Here is a 19,453-nt window from a genome sequence, read left to right on the forward strand (position 1 = left end):
GTGGCGGGGGTGGGCACTGGAGCCAGACGGCCTTCCTCCATCCACCCAGTGAGAGTTTGGCTAGAACTCCCAAAGGGTGTCCTGGTCTAGAAGGAAGTGTGTGCCAGGAATTCTTGGAAAAGCAGTGACTGCCAGCCCCCAGCTTGGACTTAGCCCAGGAATCAAAGAGGTCTTCTTTTATTCCAAGACAGGCAGGGAAGGCTGAAAGCCCTCTCAGTAACTATTCTGGGGGCAAAAGAGGAAGAAAGAGAACACAGGAAAAACCCACCTAGATTGTGTGCTAGGAGGAAGGATGGGGCTCAATGTCCAGGAGGCTGTAATCTGGACTCAGCCCAGCACCCCCTCAACTGAGAAAGGGAAAGCAAATCTACCAAACAAGTTCAAGAGCACCCCTGACTCAAGAACTCATTGTCTTCTGAGGCTCAGGTCAGACTGCGGGGGGAAAACTGGCCAGAAAAACAGTGTTGCCTCAGTATCCTTCCTTTGCAAGGTACCAAGAAACCCTACAGGAAACTATGATTCATCAGGCCATTATAAGTTGCATGACTGACCAGAGATGGCATCAGGCCCAGATAAGGGGACATTTCCACTTAAGATAACATTTCCAGATAAAAGAAACCTCCACTGAGAGCAGGACGGTTGCATCTGGGTGGGCAGCGTGTGTGTTGCACAAAAACACCAGGCTGGGGGGATGGATGGGGTTGAAGCTCAGACCCCCGACTCCCCTCACCACCCATGTAGCTGGTGCAGGACTGCATCCACACAGAGTTTTGAAAAAGGGTGCCTTTTGCTAATTCTCACAAAGGCCCTGTATAGGCTGGGAAACAGCCCAGGGTAAGGCGTGTCGGTGGAGGTTAGCAATCCTCCTACCCCCAGGTTAGCCAAGGGGTCCCTTAAGAGGTGGAGCCTGGCTCAGCCTTGAGCATGGAGACACTCATCAGGGACCACACCATGCAGAACAAGGAAGCCAGCCCCGGCGGATGAAGACTGTTGCTACTCAAGGGTTATCTCAAGGCCTGAGCTGGGAACGAGGATGGCCATTTGGGGGTAACCTTTTCAGAAAAGCGGCTTTTTCTGGTTCCTTGTCATTGACTTTGTCACCAACTGCAAAAGGAAGCGAAACATCCACAGGTGACTTCATATGACAGGTGACTTCATACGACTACTATAGTGACTCCTGGGCAGACATTCCCAGAGAGAGATTCATGATTTAATGTTCCATCTTCCATCATTCTCTGAGCCCTCACTGGGCTTCCAGCAGGAGAGAGGCCAGCTAAGAACATGAAAAAGACCACTAAACACTGCACGATTGTCCCCACCCCACCCCCTGGCAGGGATCCCATGAGCCAGAGGCCTCCCTCCTGTCCTGCAGGTGATATTTTATCAAATGGGAGAGTGGAAGGGTCCTGAACTGGGGACAGGACTCCAGACACCATCGCTGCTCTGGGGCGGAGGGATGCTGTACCTGTTCTGCTGGTGAGGATGAGGTCTTTCTCCCCAGGTAGGTTGGTGAAAGCTACTCATGGAAACGCGGGCACAGCTTCATTTGCCTTTCCTCTTTCTCTTTCTCTCCTTCACGCTCACTGACATCACTGTACCCAGCTCATCATTATGCATACATCTCAATTACCCCACTTTGTTTTTAAGTCTACCTTCTCCTTGGGAAGTACAGCAGATAAGAATGCTTCTCATTCAATTCAGAAAGAGCCTGCTGCTTCCTATGCGTGAACACGTGGTTAGGTCCTGATCACGCGTGAGGGACTCATAAATGCTGCCAACTGACTTTCTGGAAGGAATATTGGCAGGTGGGAGTGCCGGGTGACACTGGACCCAGGTGAGCCAAGTGAGGTTCATAGCGGGTGGAGGATCGAAGAAGCCACAGCTTGTCCTGGGGACAGTGTATGTGGACGAAGCCAGGAGAGCAGAACTACCAACCTCTGGAGCAGGGAAGCCAGTTACAACACAACTCAAGCTTCAAGCCATCCAGCTGCCCCCTATGACTATCCTTCTGGTATGAGAGACCATTAAAGAAGGGGCCACAGATCAACTAGGAAAAGAGATGAACTTCAACATATTCTCCAGTGATGGATGACGACACAACAGAAAGATCCCCTGACTCAAAAGAACTAAGACAGGTTAACAGGCGGCTCTGAAATGAAGTCTCACTGATGAGCATATATTTGCTTTAGAAGCAATTGAAGTATGTTTTTTTTTTGGGGGGGGGTGTTTTTTCCAGATTTGGGTCTCTTAAAAGAGGATATAGTGGGTTGGATAGATTATTTTTTCTGTTCCTAAGAATTTTCAGCAGCAACAAACTTGGTTCTCTTGTAATATCAACAACAGTGCAAAACACTTGGCCTTGAATTTGAGATCTGGGGATATTAACAGCTTGATTAGTTAGCAGGTTTCTTTCTTACCCAAAATGTTAATTTACTTGAGAAAAATAGAGACAGGAGGCTATCACTTCACTGTGTAAGTGAAGGGCAATCAGTATGTTAAAAGGCTGATTCTAGGGCTTCCCTGGTGGCGCAGTGGTTGAGAGTCCGCCTGCCAATGCAGGGGACACAGGTTCGTGCCCTGGTCCGGGAGGATCCCACATGCCGCGGAGCGGCTGGGCCCCTGAGCCATGGCCGCTGAGCCTGCGCGTCTGGAGCCTGTGCTCCGCAACGGGAAAGGCCACAACAGTGAGAGGCCTGCGTACCGCCAAAAAAAAAAAAAAAAAAAAGGCTGATTCTAAGCAGCTTCCTTCATGAAAAGGGAAAATCCAACCTGGTTGACATTCACCAGGTGGCTGCCTGAGTGTTAGTGTGTCAGCCTCTGCCTATGAAATGAGTAACTTCACTTCTGGGTATGGTGTTTTCCCCTAACACCTGCACTTCAACACAAAAGGCATGCACAAGAGATACAGAGAGTGTGCTTCCAAATCACTCAGCTGGGTCACAGGCAAGTGGTCCATCGGTTCTTCCCCATCTACACATCCCAGCTAACTTCCACCAAAGCTGCTGATGTATGGTGTGGAATCATTGAAGAAAAGCCCCATATAGCCCTAAGCTTCAAGGTGGTCACAGACTCCAGAAAATACCTAAAAAGGGCTGAAAAGAAGAGCCAGATAAAGTGACTTCGTGGACAGAAAAGGTCCTACAGGCTCAGAGAAGGAGCCCCGGCAGTTGAAACCTCAGCAGCAGCCATTAAGGGCCAGGCCCATCCCACTGTACAATACAGGGAACAGCCCAGAAATATTCCAGCCCAACAGAGGAGCTGGGCCAGTATTCCAAGCAATTTAGGCCTCAAACCCAAGTGAGAGGAGACTGAGACACACCAAGTGGGTCATTCAGCTGCCATAGGCGTGTTTGCTTGCTTTCTTTACCACTAAGTGTTCAGTATCTGGCTTCAACTCCAGAAAACCTTTAACTCAGCCAGCTTGGATATGAGAGGCAGTGAATCAGCACGGAATTCCTACTGTGCGCCCCATCGCATTCAAGTTTAAGGCGACCAAATAATTTAGCATCCAAACTGGGGCGCTTTTCAGAGGGAAAGGAGATGATGCTATTAATAATTACTCCAGGACAACAGGCATAAGCCAGGACTGTCCTGGGTCAACTGGGGAGTATCCTCAACCGAACCAAGCTATTTGGGGGGAGGAGGTAGTTACCTCAATAAATGCTAATGGATTCCAAGGAGGTTGGCACGGACCCCTGAGGCTGATCCCCAGGCTCCTGGCTGTGCAGGCTGTGGACAGCACTGGCTCTTAAGCCGCTTACTGGAGAAAGAAACCACAGAGTAGACGACTTCCTTTGTGGTTGGTGGGAATGTCACGTGCAAAGTTCTCGGGGTTGAGGGTAGCAGGGTAACTATGCGGTTTTTAACTGTCATTTTAAGTGGCTCTCTCCTGCCAGACTGTACACACCGGCTTGGTAACAGCCCAAAACATACTGTCTTCCGAGCACTGTGTACCATTTATAGGGATCGCCCAGAGCAGACACTGAAGGAATAGCATCGTCACAGTTCTCTAGAGAAATAACATCTCTACAGAACAGGCGAGCGATGGCTGAGATCAGCTCCCCGGTGCCTGCGGCTGATTTCAGGGAGCTCGTGTCCTTCCTCCCGCATTGCCCCTGCGCGGTGTCTTTCTACACACACACCCCACACCTCACGCACTAGCCGTACCCGTAGACTCAAACTCGAACTTGGCAGCCAGAAGACCCACTCTTTGCATGATCAAAGTTTTTGAGAACAAGGCAAAACCCCCAACCCAACCGCAGGCATGTTAAACCACACGTGTGAAAACTGGTGCCGGAACCCCAGTGCCGGCCAGACAACCGCACACACATCCATGCCTGAACCGGAGTACCGTACGCCGTACTGAAATTCACCCTTGGACACGCGAAAGAGGAAAGGAGGAGAAACTTACACTACTATCATCCATTCTCTCGCGCCTTTTAGATTTGTGTGTCTCATAGTCTTCCATGAGGGTCTGCATCAGATTCTTGGGCCGCTGTGATCCGGCAGCCTCTTCGGGGGCTAAGTCAGGCTGCAAGCTGGGACCTTCAGGTGTGGGGGATGGAGGAGGTTGGACTTTCTCTATTTTCCCTGAAACAACACGAAGAGAACACCCTTTCTAAGCTTGTCTGGTCACGACTGCTTTCGAAAAGAAGAGAAGAACACTGGCAAAAAAAAAGCAACCTCTGACATACCGAGTGGTACCAGAATGATGGTTAAGTGCAGGTCATTTTATTACAGGGATCAATGTGCTTAAGGATTAATGTCACAAACCCGTCCAACAAAGACCTCAAGGAAACCGGTTTTAAAGTCAGTCAGACCAAAGAGGGCTCTCAGGCACTCTGCAGATATATGCCAGACAGACAGACAGACAGACAGACAGATGCTGCCTCCAGTTGTTTTGGGGACAAGTATTCTATCACAGATCATACAATCAGACGGTCAGAGGTGGCGGTGCCTTTGAACCTTAAAGACCCATTTCTTACAGATAAGGAAAACTTAGGCTCGACAAAGGGAAGGCTGTGCTGGGCCACCAGGAGCTGGCGATGGTATCCAGGTCTCCTGGTTCCCTTCCCTCTTTCTTCTCTTTCAGAGGTCACCAATGGTCAGATGACCAGCCTGGGTTTTTTGTATGGACAACACATGTTGTAAAAGCTCTGAACGAGAACTAAGCTGTTCTTCCCAGGTCACTCCAGTCTTACACTGGCCAGCTTCATTCTTCACCTTACCTGCCACGGTCCTGAAAGCACTTAGGTTTGAGATCCCGGATCTTAAGGAATGAATGCCAACAACAGCAGCTTCAATGTTGTAGAAAAGGGGTGCGTCAGACTTGGGAAAGGTGAGGTTTTAGTTTTTGAGATGCCATACAGGTATTCTCAGCATGAGAAGACTGGGTCCACAGTCATCCACAGTGGTGTGGTGATGCCAGGCACTGTCACTAAGACCGCCTGCATCCCACCCTCTTGGGAAATGCCTTCTGGCCAATGAAGGAGTGGGTTATATTGCCAGAGCCCCAAATGCACCTCTGAGAAGTACCTTCAGGTGCAACAGTCATGATTTTTCCAACTATGCCCCTTATGGGAGACACAGCTAGGGTCTGCGAACAAGGAATGTGGAGAAAACACACAAAATAAATGGATATTTCAAGCACAAAAGTTCAGAAACCACCAGGGGAAGGTAAAGACCCATTTGACCTCCTCCAGACCCAAGATGAAGACAGTTCATCTTTCTTTGCCTCACTCCCCCCAAGACTGCCTGATGGAGCTGGAATCACAAGTGAAGCCTGGGGTCCATGTCTCTGTGTGGGTGGCTATAGGACTTTACTGGGCATAGGTCCTTTGATGGGAGTTGGGAAGCCCCCCGGAGTTCAGGAAGCCCGAGTTTTAATTTCTGCTCTTCCATGGACCAGCCATGAGGTTGGCTGTAGACAATCATGTAATGTCCCCCCTTTAATCTTGAGCTGATCACTTAAGTTCTCCAAGTTTCAACTTCCCTAGCTAGAAAATGAGAATTTGGGGAGAAGCTGTCTTGGAAGTCCATTCTAACTCAAACATTTTGCTATTCTATCAAATACATTTGGCAAGAAGATCAACCTTTATTGATTAAAAAAAAAAAAGTATATGGCCAGCACATTTGGCAGTGAGGTGGGGAAGTGGTTTTTAATACACAGACACTCCATCTGTAAACCCACCATTACATTAGTGAACTTAGTGAAACTCATTGCTTTGACCTCAATTACCCAGATCATCGATAAAAAGTCTTTTGATATTAACAGTAAGGTTACAAATATTTTAAGGTCTTCAATCTTCAAATTCTCTAGAAACGGTTTCTATTTTTTATTATGGGAATCGGGGAATGCTACCAGGACACTATGGACCCATCAACTATATTAAACATTTATCAAGATTTTATCACCCTTGCTCCATCTGTCCTGCCTGCCTGCCTTCCTCCCACCCACCCTCCTGTACTAAAATATTTAAAGCAATCTCAGACCTCAGGCAATATTACCCCTGAATACGTAGTGTGTATCTCTAAAAATTCTGATTGACTTTTATTTTATTTTTAACTTTTATTTATTGGTTGCGTTGGGTCTTCATTGCTGCACATGGGCTTTCTCTAGTTGCGGTGAGCGGGGGTTACTCTTCGCTGAGGTGTGCTTGGGCTTCTCGTTGCGGAGCAGGGGCTCTAGAGCGCAGGCTCAGTAGTTGTGGCGCACAGGCTGCGTTGCTCTGCGGCATGTGGGGTCTTCCCAGACCAGGGCTCGAACCTGTGTCCCCTGCATTGGCAGGTGGATTCTTAACCGCTGCGCCACCAGGGAAGTCCCTGATTGACTTTTAAAATGAAGCTTTGAGGAAACAATACAGCCCGGTGGTGAGCATGCAGTTCTAGAGCCAGCCTGCTTGGGTTTGATTGAGCTCATTAGTTAGCAGCCAAATACCCTTAGGGCAAGTTACTTGCCTTTTTTTTGAAGTTTTTCTATCTCAGTTTCCTAATCTGTAAAACTGGTATGTTGATAGAAGTACCTACCTCATACGGTTGGTACAAGAACTAAATTAATATTTATAAAGTTAATATTTAGAATGGCAAGCATCCAATGAGTCTAGTTAGTATTTATTTGGAATCTCAAAGAATAATATGTCTATGGAGTAAGAATGAGCAATTTCATGGGAAATTCTGCATAAAAATTTCACAACTCTTCTAAAACTAGAAATAGATACCACATGACCAGGTTGGTCACTTTCTAATTGACCTCTCAAGTGTCCAAATCATCTCCCACCAGCCAATCCTCCAGCATTAAACTTCTAGAAAGCATAGTACATATTCAGTGCCTCTAACTTCACCCTTTCACATATACCACCCCTGCCTCATAATACTTTGTTTATACTTCTGGGAAAGTCTTTTTCACATACTGACTGTATCAATCGGGTTGTTTAAGCTTTTCTTCTCAATAAAGCTGTAAAGTCACCTGAAGATAGGGACCATTTCAATCGGCTATGAATCCCGCTAACTCATTTGAATGTAAACTCCATTAGAGGAGGACCTTGTCTGTCCTGGTCAATGCTGAATCCCACAAGGCAGGAGTTCAGGCTGTTGAATGAATCAGCAAGTCCATTATGAAATATACAAAGCAGCCACTTATTAAATGCTTGTGGATTGGGACAGAATTCCCAAAACAGAATCTGAGCAAAGTGTTTAAACGTCTTCACCAAAGCACATGAAATAAAACCATCTTGGTCTACAGAACCACAGACGCGATGGCTCTGGAGTAATAACAAACACGTTTATATGGCATTTCATTGATAGGCTTCATGTCATGTGATCCTTACAACCACCCTGGGATGTAGTCAGGGTGAATGTCATGACATCTCTGAACAATTTAGACCATGGAGGCTCAGATGCTTAACATCAATCCAAATTACATTAGTTAGTAACAATCAGAGTCAGGTCTGGAACCCAAATTGTGTTGACTGTTGCTAAATTATATAATTGGCTGTGTGCTGAAAGAGAATCGTAAAGAGGGTGAAAAGTTACTATAAAGAAGTAGACATTTCCTGCTCATTTCTTAGTATGCCAGCAAAATGAAACCCATCCCCGGAGCAAGTTTTGCCGGTTACAGCCACTAGAGGTCACATGAGTAACAGGAACCAAAGACCAGCTTAGCGGGTCTGGAGCAGTGTCTTCCAAAGGGAAGGTGGCTGAGAGGTCCTGGAGAGAACAGAAGAGTTCAGATAACCAAGGCCACATCAGAGCCTCAGGAGAAGCTGTCACAGGTCTCCAGAGAAAGGGAGCCCCAACCCCGGACTTCTGGGCTGGTTGACATCTGGGGAAGTCGGCTTGGCTGGCCTTCTCTACCGTGATCTCCAATCACCCTGCCTCCAGTACGGTTCCAACCAGGACTGGAATTCTCACGCAATCTTAGGAACCACACAGGCCATCAAAAAGCTGGAGAGGGACGTAGCTTGCAGCTTAATCAAGTTTTCTCTTTGATTAGGATGGTGAAAAAACTTCTCGTGCTCTTCCACCAGTAACAGACACTGCAGACACCACCACTGTTCGGGCCAGGGGGATCATGACATAAATGTGATGCAAAGCTTGGGAAGTCTGTCTCATCTTTTATGGCCTTGGAAAGCACTTTGAAGTTCCTTGGCCCCGAGGACAAATCTCATTAGAACCCCCAAACAATGATGGTTATCTTTGGTGTTCCTTGGCGTGCATCCAGCACTTCCCCAGTACCCCCAGGTCCCATCCCCACTTGTCCCATCAAAACTTGTTCTCATATAAGTCTATTCACCTGGTGAATGACTGCATAGCTGACGGCAGCTGAAAGTGGCCTCTATTTTCAATGATAAACATCCTGCTATCTAGTTTCTCACCTGGGCTGAACACTCTACAAAATAGCTCTCTTGAAGGATCCCAGAAACAACATGAACAGTAAGTGTCACGCAGACCTCAAGGCAGACCTGTGGTGGTCCTGGCCAAGGCCTGGTCCCTGACATTTACAGAGCAGGGAGCAGGGACAACGTGAGCTTAACTGACATAGGAACCAACAGAAGAAAGCTAGACTGGAATTCAAAGTGGACGGCAGAAAACGTACTCGAGTTTACTTCATACACATGATCTTGTCCAAACTGTTCCATCTAGAGTCATTTTAGACTTAAGCATTTAAAGATGTTTGAGGATAAGCAGCTTCACTTGGCTGGGATGATTCCAAAGCCATGTTTCTAAAATCACATCCTATTACCTTAGCTTTGTAAGGATACTACTCAACACTGCAAACGGTCAAAAGGTCATTGGTCAAATAAGTTTGAGAAACACTCGACTAAAGAAAGCTTTAATGATAAAACAAGATAGATTTCCTTACCAGGGGACTTCTCTAAGGTTTTAGTGCTAATATGATTGTGGATCTCTAGTTTAGGAATGGGGGTGCAGCGTTTCTCAAATTTATTTAACCACAGAACCTCATTTCATAGAATCCCTATTAATATCTTGAGGAAAACAATTTGGAAAATACTATTCTCTAGTGTATACTAGTTAACCACTAACTACTAACTTATGGGCACAAGTTCAACTAATAAGTATGGGCACAAAGCTTACGTACAAGAACTTTCACCATTGTTCGTTTGTTTGCTTATAATTTACATATGTGGAAACAACAAAGGCATCTGACTATAAGAGAATGGTTAAATTAGTTGTGGCTTATTCAGATGATGGAGTATTATTTAGCCATTATAAGTCATGTTTTAGTCTCTCAAATTTAGAGGAATAGTTATGGACATGGGAAAATATTCAAAATACATTAAGAGAAAAAGCAGGTTACAAAAGCAGAAATACTGCAGGGGTTTAGGAGAGCAGGCTCCGGAGTTGGACTGCTTGGGTTCAAATCCTAACTCACTACTTATTAGCTGTGTAAAAGAAAACAAAAGTGCACACATGACACATGGTAAAACCTAGTCAGGATAAGATGAACAGTCTTGTGGTTGGCAGAATAATGGCTTCCACAAAGATGTCCAAACCCTAATCCCCCAAACCTGTGAATATTTACCTTACATGGCAAAAGGACTTTGCGGGTATGATTAAGTTAAAGACTGTGAGATGGGAACACTATCCAAGATTATCCAGTTGGGCTTGGTGTAATCACAAGGGTCCTCATAAAAGAGATGCAGGAGGGTCAGAGAGAGAGAGAGAGAGAGAGAGAGAGAGATTTGAAGATACTATACTGTTGGCTTTGGATATGGAGGAAGGGGCCACAAGCCAAGGAACGTAGATGGCCTCTAGAACTGGAAAAGGGAGGGAAATGGATTCTCCCCAAGAGCCTCCAGAAGAAACACAGCCCTGCCAAGATCTTGATTTTAGCACAGAAGGACACTATTTTAGTGTGTTTGAACTGTCATAACAAAATACCATGGATTGGGTGGCTTCAAAAACAGAAATTATTTTCTCACAGTTCTGGAGGCTGGAAGTGTCAGATCAGCATGGGTACCAGCATGGTCAGATTCTGGTGAGAGCTTTCTTCCTATCATGCAGATGGCTACCTTCCTGCTGTGTCCACACATCACAGAGAGAGAACGAGGTCTCTGGTGCCTTTTCTTATAAGGGCACTAATCCCATCATGAGGGCCCCACTCTCATGACCTCATCTAACCCTTACTATCTCCCAAAGGCCTCATCTCCAAATACCATCACATTGGGGGTTAGGCGTTCAACAACATACTGAATTTGGGAGGGGACACAATTCAGTCCATAGCTGACACATTTCAGATTTCTGACCTCAAGAACTATAAGATAATAAATTTGTGTTGCTTTAAGCCACTATATTTGTGGTGATTTGTTACAGCAGCAATATGAAACTAATACACATGTAGACCCAATGTTATCTTCCAGGCACATGTGTGCATGAGAAAAACTAGGCAGGGAGTAGTTAGGATTATGAATCACTTTGCCTTTTATCTTTATTCTTTACTTTCCAAGTTTTTTTCTACAATAAGCATGAATTAATTTTAAATTATAAAACAAACCAGAATTTTTTTCTTTTAAGTATTACCACACATGCTAATAAAAGCAGATAAAGCTGGGGCTTTCACCTTCATGGACCAGGCAGATCCGGAAGCCTTTCTGTCTCACCAGGCAGCACACACAGGCCCAGCGGAGCTACTGAGCTGACACCTCCTGGGGCCTTAAAGAAGCACTGGTCACATTCACTGGTGACTCCCACAGGCAGACTAAGGAGAAGAGTGGGGGAAGCAGAATTTCACTCCAAATTAGTAACTGCTGTCTCCCATGATTAGTGGAAGAAAAAACTAGGAAACATGAATTTGTGTTTCCTGTTTGTTTATTTTAAGTAGTTAAGCCACGCCTTGTCCAGAGAGAAAAAGCCACGCCTTGACTGCGTTTCTGGATCCTCCAAACAAGATGGATTTCCCTGTGCTGATGGGGGCAGAGAGAAAAACCCGCAATTCTTCCCACCCAAGGGAAACTAGAGCTAGGGCTGCAAGTCCTCAGTACACAGCTGCTGCCATCCATGACAGCCCACACCCTCCCTCTATAAGAAGAGGAGTAACTTCTAAAAAGTCAAGAGGGTGGATTCCCAAAGTTAAGAAAATTATTTTGGTCAAACATTAGGATTTTGGTGATTATTATATTCTATACACATGGCATCTAACGTCTTAAAAATCAAAGATCCTTTGTTTCTACATTTCTCAAAAGAAAGGAAAAAGCCATCACTCACTCTTATTTAAAAACCAAACCGAACAAAGACGCCCACCAGATAACATGCTTTGGCCCAAGGCCCCTCAATGATCTCCTTTCTTCACGGAGCCTTGGGGTGAGCTTGCAAACATCTAAACGACTCGCAGATCACCAGAAAGAAAGGGGCTCAGACTTGCATTTTAAATTCCATTTCCTCCCAATACAAGGGAATATCCTGCCTGCCAGATCCGGAGTCCATGGGCTTGTATGGTTCCAGCTATGACCCACACACCAAGAGCTAGTCCCTGGTCCTTTTATCTCCTCCTTTGAAGGCCCCAGGGGTGGGAGAATGCAATGATACGAATCTTCAGATTATAAGCCTAGCTCAGAAATGAGAAACACCCCTGCCTGGCGACACAAGTCTGAGAAACTTCCAAATATTATTACTTCAAGGTACGGTGGGATGTTGGATGAGTTGTCGATATTGGATCATTCCTCTGAACAGAACTGGAAAATGAAAACTGGAGAAGGAAAGAGTTTTGCATCTGCAGGGGAAGCATAGTTTAAGACCAAAAAAAGAAAAATATTTAATTAAAACAGTAAGGATAAAAATCCTGGTAAGTAGCAATTGCCCCACCATGATCTTTTGGTTAAACACATTTCTACCAACACAGTGAGCTTAGCTCTATGAACATTATCACCCCCCTCCCCAAAAGAGAAAATATTTTCACGGTAATTTGTAATTTCACTGTCACCCAACATGCTTAATAATGGCCTTTGTTTTTTGAAATCACAGCTGACTACTGAAAGCTAATTCTTGAACTCTGATTTTATATGAGAAACTTTAATTCTAAAGAAGTAACTATGAATAAATCTCAGCTAGGACTAGAAAGCAATTTTATAAAAGCATGTTGTATCATTTACATCAGGGCTCCAGTAGCTGCAGAAGAATAACTCATAAGTAACTCTGCTAAGGTTTTCTAGGTCTTTTCTTAGAACAAAACTGCAGTAATGGGACTTCCCTGGTGGCGCAGTGGTTAAGAATCTGCCTGCCAATGCAAGGGACATAGGTTCTAGCCCTGGTCCGGGAAGATCCCACATGCTGCGGAGCAACTAAGCCTGTGTACCACCACTACTAAGCCTGCGCTCTACAGCCTGTGAGGCACAACTACTGAGCCCTCGTGCCACAACTACTGAAGCCCGCGCGCCTAGAGCCCGTGCTCCACAACAAAGAGACGCCACCGCAATGAGAAGCCCGCACACCGCAAGGAAGAGCAGGCCCCACTCGCCGCAACTTAGAGAAAGCCCGTGCACAGCAACAAAGACCCAATGCAGCCAAAAATAAATTAATTAATTTTTAAAAAAACCTGCAATAAAAACAACTCTTATTGGAAGCCTTTTGTGCACCAGGCACTGACTCTACTAACTTACTGATGAGGTTGGTACTATTTTATTCCCGTTTTACTGATGAAGAAACTGAGGTTTAGAGAGGTGAAGTAAGTTAGTTACACAGCTAACAAGCAGTGGAATCAGGATTCGAACTTCAGATATGAATCCAGAAAAATGACTGTCACATTTAAGCATATGTTTAATTCTCCTTGACCAGCTTTGGTATGAATTTATATTTGAGTAATGAGAAATAAAGACAGAGAGACTGAGAATACCTGTGATGTCAGATGCATACAACTTTTGGGGAAACCTTTGACCTTTACATTCAAGGTCATGAGAAATAAAATACCATTACATGTAACATGAATGTGTTCTTTGGTGCTCTAATGGCCTGTCCTGCACCCTCTTCCCACTACCACCCCTAGTCCTCCCCCCGTAAGTAGCAAGTAGCTTATTTACAAAGATGAAATGGCTCTGAAACATCAATCTCCCTGGGGAAGCTCACGGCAAGTTGCCATGGTTAGTAAGAGACTGTCATATCCTGCCCTGAACTCCAGCAGTCACGGGGGCCATCCTGCTCCCAGGCCTGGTTTAGATTAGCTCGCATTTCTTACCGGGCGCAGAGCAGGGATCTTACAAGAATTAGGTCCTTTGATCACCTTTTCGTTCTCAGCTCAAGACTGCATGTTTCTTTGTATGTAGGTTCACACAGTTGTGCAGTTGAGTCTGAATTTTTGGAAGCAGCTCTCCTAACTTGGAGCATGGGGTAACCAGGCATCGGTAAAGGGCAAGTAACCAGGCCACCATGTGATGTCCCCAGCAAAGCAAGGGACAACCCAGACGCTGTGTGTACCAGAAGACCCAGCACAATCAGCAGTGACAGCAGAAGCTGTTACAAAACGGAAAGGTAGGAAGTGTTGTTCTTCTCCAAAGTTCTACGTCCCAGAAGCCATGACCACAGGCTTGTCACAGAAGAAAGACCACAGTCTGTATCTTGTCAGGAGTGAAGGTGATGGGTTTAACCATGACAGTTACCCTTTTCAAACCACTGAAGGCAATGTCCAAAAAGAACTTTGAATTCTGTAACTTGAGAAGTTCTGACCTCACTGAACACCTTCAACCTTCACCCCTTGCCGAACCCTACTTCGACCTAACCTTTTCTTACCAATTCCTTCCCAAATGGCACGTGTTTTTAAAAATGAACATATTCGCTGGGTTCAGATAAATAAAAATACAGGGAGTTTCTGATCCAAGGCAGAAGGAACAATCTTAAAGAGCAAAGGAGAACAGCAGAGAGCAGACGTGGTGTTCAATGACCACCAGTAAATGAATTTGGCCAGCGTTGGCCCTACTCCGCCAAACCTAGTCAGGTAGTGGAGTGAACGCTTATCCCTGCGCCTCCTCAAATTAAGAAATGGATTCCTGGGCTTCCCTGGTGGCGCAGTGGTTGAGAGTCCGCCTGCCGATGCGGGGGACACGGGTTCGTGCCCTGGTCCGGGAAGATCCCACATGCCGCAGAGCAGCTGGGCCCGTGAGCCATGGTCGCTGAGCCTGCGCTCCGCAACGGGAGAGGCCCGCGTACCTCAAAAAAAAAAAAAAAAAAAAAAGAAATGGATTCCTTGCTTGAGCTCCCAGTCCTTTCAACGTTTTCAGGCAATGAGCCTGTCTCGAGAGTGAATGACTGAGCTTCCTCCTGGGGCATGAACTTTCAGAAAGAATTCACAAAAGCAGCCGGGCTAGATGGCTAACATGGACGACGCTAGTCCCTCGCCATCTGCCCAGATCTTTGGACAGCACCAGCAATTTGACTGTTGTAGTTTGGAGCACTGAAATTAAGTTCTGAAAGCACAGAGGAACCATTAAAACGAAGTTTCATCATAACTTATTTGGCAGCAAAACCCGAGGTGAACCAGCATGAGGTTCTTCTTGGTCTTTATTGATCCCACTTAATAGAACAAACTCTAAGTTTCACAGCAGAAATCGAATTTGATGACAGGTGCAGCCCCAGCCTCCACTGGGTGTGTTCAACAATAGTACATGCGTTGCATTGCTTTTCTAAATAATGGTATGGACACTTCACGGCCTTTCTAAAATCAGAAAAATGTGGAATATATCTGGTCTCAAGAGTTTGGGTAATTTGGATTCTATCCTAGATAGCTGTTGGGAGGGTTACCTGAGAAAATGAGAAATAACTGTGTGTGAATTACAGTACTGGGCTTTAAGGTCTTGGTGAGTTGCAGCTACTGTGATTATACTTCGGTCACCAGAGAATGTTCAAGGAACTTGGCGGTATACATAATCATCTGTAGGATACTCCACGTTCAGCTTTAGAACCTTCACACAGCCAGCTGTGCCCCTACAAGATACGCAATTTGTACCTGCCTGCAGCAAAGGGAAACACTGTACACTCCTGAAGAAGCGCTCTCTCTCACCTGGGCCTGGGAGGGAATCCTTCTGTCAGTCACCCACACCAAGGTCTTCTACTGTGGAGGACTGAGGCTATCTCAAGTGAGACTTGGCCTCATTCAGCTCTAATTCAGCATGGAACAAAGGCACCAAGCTCTGAATATTGTGCTGATATAAACATTTTTTTTCTATCTAGGAGTTTTCTTTGTGATATTGGGAGATAATGAAGGGAAAATGACCCAGTCAATAAGCTTTATAATAATGTAATGAACATCACATGTGCATTCAATTCAAACTGACAACAGAAGTCAAAACACCTTGGAAATCTTATTTTTATAAGAGGTATAACTAACGTATCTTTCCACATATTAAAAGACCTAAACAGACAGGTTATGGGACTCAATACCCACATCTTTTCCTTGACAGCTCTCCAGAATGTCCCACTGGGCAAACTGTCTGACTTGGTAAATCAACTTGACACCTGGCATGAAAATGCAAACTAGTTCCAAAACCTAAGCTAATCATCACCTAACTAACTGGGTTTCTCCGGCCTGCCTAGAACTTGGAAAGTGAAACCAGGATATCTAATAATAGACACAGGCACTAAAGAGAGAACTGTCTGCTGCTACCCCTCCTATGAAAAGACATTTTAACAGGTCTAAAGTGTAACTTCGGTGAAATGTTTGGGTTTTCCTCCCAAACTCATTCCTCAAGGGTGTTTTACAAAAGTGCGTGGGTTACACCTTCAAATCGGGCTTGTGCACCTGCCTAAGTGCTTCCTTTATTCTCTACTTCTAAGTACCATCAAGAGGAGGCCCACATGTGTTCATTCTTGGGAGCATGGCCTCCCCCATAACCCAGGGCACTCGTCAAGATGGCGGCCGGCCTTTAGACGTACGTAGAAAAAAAGCCGGTGGAATGGACTCAGGAAAGCAGGAAGACTTTTAATTCATCAATTCATGGCTGAAGGCAGGACAGCTTGGAGATTTGTGGAGATAATTACCCCTTGGAAAATCCTCACTGGCTTCCCACCGACCGCAGGATAAAGTCTAAAATCTAAAACCTTTGACATGACTTACACAGCTCTTCACTGGCTCCAAATCAACTGTCTTTTGTTTTGTTTTAAATCTCTTCCTTTAACCCACCCTAACTTTATTTAGGCACCTCAAACATGCCAAGTTCTCTTCCTCTGTAGGTGCCCTTCCTTCTAACCGGAACGATCTCCCCCACCCCCTGAACCCAACCCAACTCCTTCAATTCAAAACTTAGATGATAGTTTCCCAAGAAAGGAAGACTTTCCTTATCCCCCCAGTGAGGCGGTCTTCCTTGCTCTGATCTTCCACAGGTCTCCACGCTTCTCTGTTATGAAACTGCCACCTTTCTTTGATGTTTCTGTTACTGAACTATAAGTTCCCTGAGGGCGGGGACTTTATCTGCCTTGTTCACTTCTGTATGAACAAATGCCACACAAGCCCTATTTAAGTGGACCTTCTTCTGTTAAAAGTCATGCAAGAACCAACAAGATTCAATTTCCAGATAATTTTTCCTAATAAACGGTCTTTGAAAATGATTACATCCTTTCAAAAATAGAAATCTCATCATCTTCCATCTCGAAAGGTAAGGGAACCAAAAGCAAAAAACAAGTGTCTTTTCAACACCTGGGAAATGGTTGGAAAGCACTTCTCTTTCCTTATCACATCTTGGCTCTCAGTGGCTTTTACTTGCCTTAAGATTTCAGGATTCCATCATGTCACCAGCATAATTTCTACCAGAGGAGATGTTAAAAATTATATTTTTCATCACCTAGTATCAAATTGTCACTCTGTGTCATGCAGTGACCCAGCTGAGTCACCTCTACCGGCATGAAGTGGGGTAGGAACTCAGCAACATCTCCATTCACAAAACCAGAGTTGGAGCCAGCAGTTCTGACCCTGGCCATGAAAGGTCCGGTTTGGCTGCTAAGAGTGATATGTCGGCCTCCTTCCTGATCACGAACTTGGAAGCTGGCTGGCTAAGCATTACTCTAAACGTTTCCAGGCATGGATAGAAAAAAATTACCTTTTGCATTCAGCTTCTTTCAATCCAGGTTGTTAATTCTGGGAAGCCCTGCCACCTACTTTCAATGTTCTAGAGGTAAATGTGAAGAAGTGAGCTGCACACACGTTATCTATCATGACTGTGGTCAGTGTGACGACCAGACCCAAGCAGGGTGCAGACTTGCATGGATGAGCTACCATCTTACTAAAGGAGCAGAAACCAAGCCTATGCGGATGGGCTATGGGGGAGGAGATCAGCATTAGCATAGGAGGAAGTACGGGAGCAATCGGTATGGGGCTACTGGGATGCTGAAAGCAGACATTAGGACTCTGTCCTGTTTTAAGCCTGGCGGGAAGCATGATGGACCACAGCAGGTCAGGGAACTAGCGGAAACTGTGGAGATGTCTTAATTTTTGTTTGTGTGCTATAAGTAAAGTATGGAGCCATAAGGTAAGGGGTTTAATTAGAGATGGAGTGAAGAAAACTGAAAATACCACTGAGCATATGCAGTGTAGAGAAGGTTTTATAATGAAATCATATAAAGGGAGGGCTAGGTAAGTGAAGCCAGCTGTAACTGATAAGAGCCATGGAATCTGCCTGCCATGTGAGCAGAAGTTGCTGAGATGCCTGCAGAAACTTCCTCCACCAGTGAGGCTGCAGGTTCTTATGCAGGCCCTTTACAATCACTTACTTGTGAAGCAGGCTTCCCAGACTGGGCTGAATTCAAGTGGTACCAAAACTTTTTTTAGGATACCATATGGAAAGCCCAGCTGGCATCTCTGTGCCAAGCCATCCCACAACAAGACTTTAAAGTGAACTCAACAAGTAAGGATCTTTGGGAAAAGCCAACCAGTCACTGTTAAGCATAGACAAAGAGCCTCTTCTGAAAGTTTTCTTTGCCTCAAACACTCAGCTGGCCATTGCTCCATGACCTGAAGGCATTAAAAAACATATCAAGAGGGGCTTCCCTGGTGGCGCAGTGGTTGAGAGTCTGCCTGCCGATGCAGGGGACACGGGTTCGTGCCCCGGTCCGGGAAGATCCCACATGCCGCGGAGCGGCTGGGCCCGTGAGCCATGGCCGCTGAGCCTGCGCGTCCAGAGGCTGTGCTCCGCGACGGGAGAGGCCACAACAGCGAGAGGCCCGCGTACCGCAAAACAAAAAAAACCCAACATATCAAGAAAGTCACCATGCTCTCTCTCTTCCTGCTCCCTTCCCTTTCCTTCCTGAATAATTTAGTCCAAAAGCTATTAGGTGGGGCTGAACAAGATGAGTGTCTGCAGGGAGGGTGGGAGGAACCCCAGTGGCCCAGAGTGGTGTGCTGGAGCCAGAGCAGGGTGGGAAGGGACACGGGTGACCCAGCACAGGATGTTGGAGCACAAGCTGGGTGAAGAGGGTGTTGGTGACAGGAAACAGCAGTTGCCACCCAGAAAGTGACACTTGAACCCATGTTTGGTGAGGAAAATAGTAGATTGGTTCCATAAGGGGGGAGGGGTTTGATCAAATAATAAATATATTGAGGATAATAGGAACCAGGTACCTTGTTGTCAAGGAGGAGGTTACAAATATGGAAAGAGAGAAAATGAACCCAGTGGTATTAGAGTAGAATTAAAGGTATCAGGGTGAGCTCATGGTTTTCAAGATAGGTAGGTAGATAGATTGATTAATCAATCAATCAACTGACAGATAGATAGAGTGTGTATATATTCTCTAATTCTGACCACTGAGAGTGCCTGAGAGCAGTGCCTATCCAACAGCAACGAGCACATCAAACACTCTGACTTTGGTTTCTAAATACCACTTCTCCACTGAAAGGAACTAGTGCTCTTTGTTGAAAAGGCTGATTTCAGGGTTAGGAAAGTATAAGATGAGATTGGAACATCTTGTGGCACCAGAAAGTAAAGATGTGCCCAAAGAAAAATGGGGACATGTCAAAAGA

The 19,453-nt window shown here is 45.5% G+C and overlaps 1 protein-coding gene across 5 annotated transcripts in view; it reads right to left on the bottom strand.

The window, feature by feature from the left end:
• Nucleotides 1-19,453, bottom strand: part of PALM2AKAP2 (PALM2 and AKAP2 fusion) — a 355,342-nt gene that overhangs the window by 10,043 nt on the left and 325,846 nt on the right. For 4 of the 5 annotated variants that reach the window (XM_082843083.1, XM_082843080.1, XM_082843082.1 and 1 more), the window contains one exon: nucleotides 4,412-4,590. The exons of the other annotated variant lie outside the window; for it this stretch is intronic. In XM_082843083.1, the coding sequence (XP_082699209.1) occupies nucleotides 4,412-4,590 (179 nt within the window). The remainder of the gene's footprint in view (nucleotides 1-4,411; nucleotides 4,591-19,453) is intronic. 5 annotated transcript variants of the gene reach the window in all.

This window comes from Leucopleurus acutus (genome assembly GCF_964270905.1).
Source record: "Leucopleurus acutus genome assembly, chromosome: 7".
Classification (NCBI taxonomy): Eukaryota; Metazoa; Chordata; class Mammalia; order Artiodactyla; family Delphinidae; genus Leucopleurus; species Leucopleurus acutus.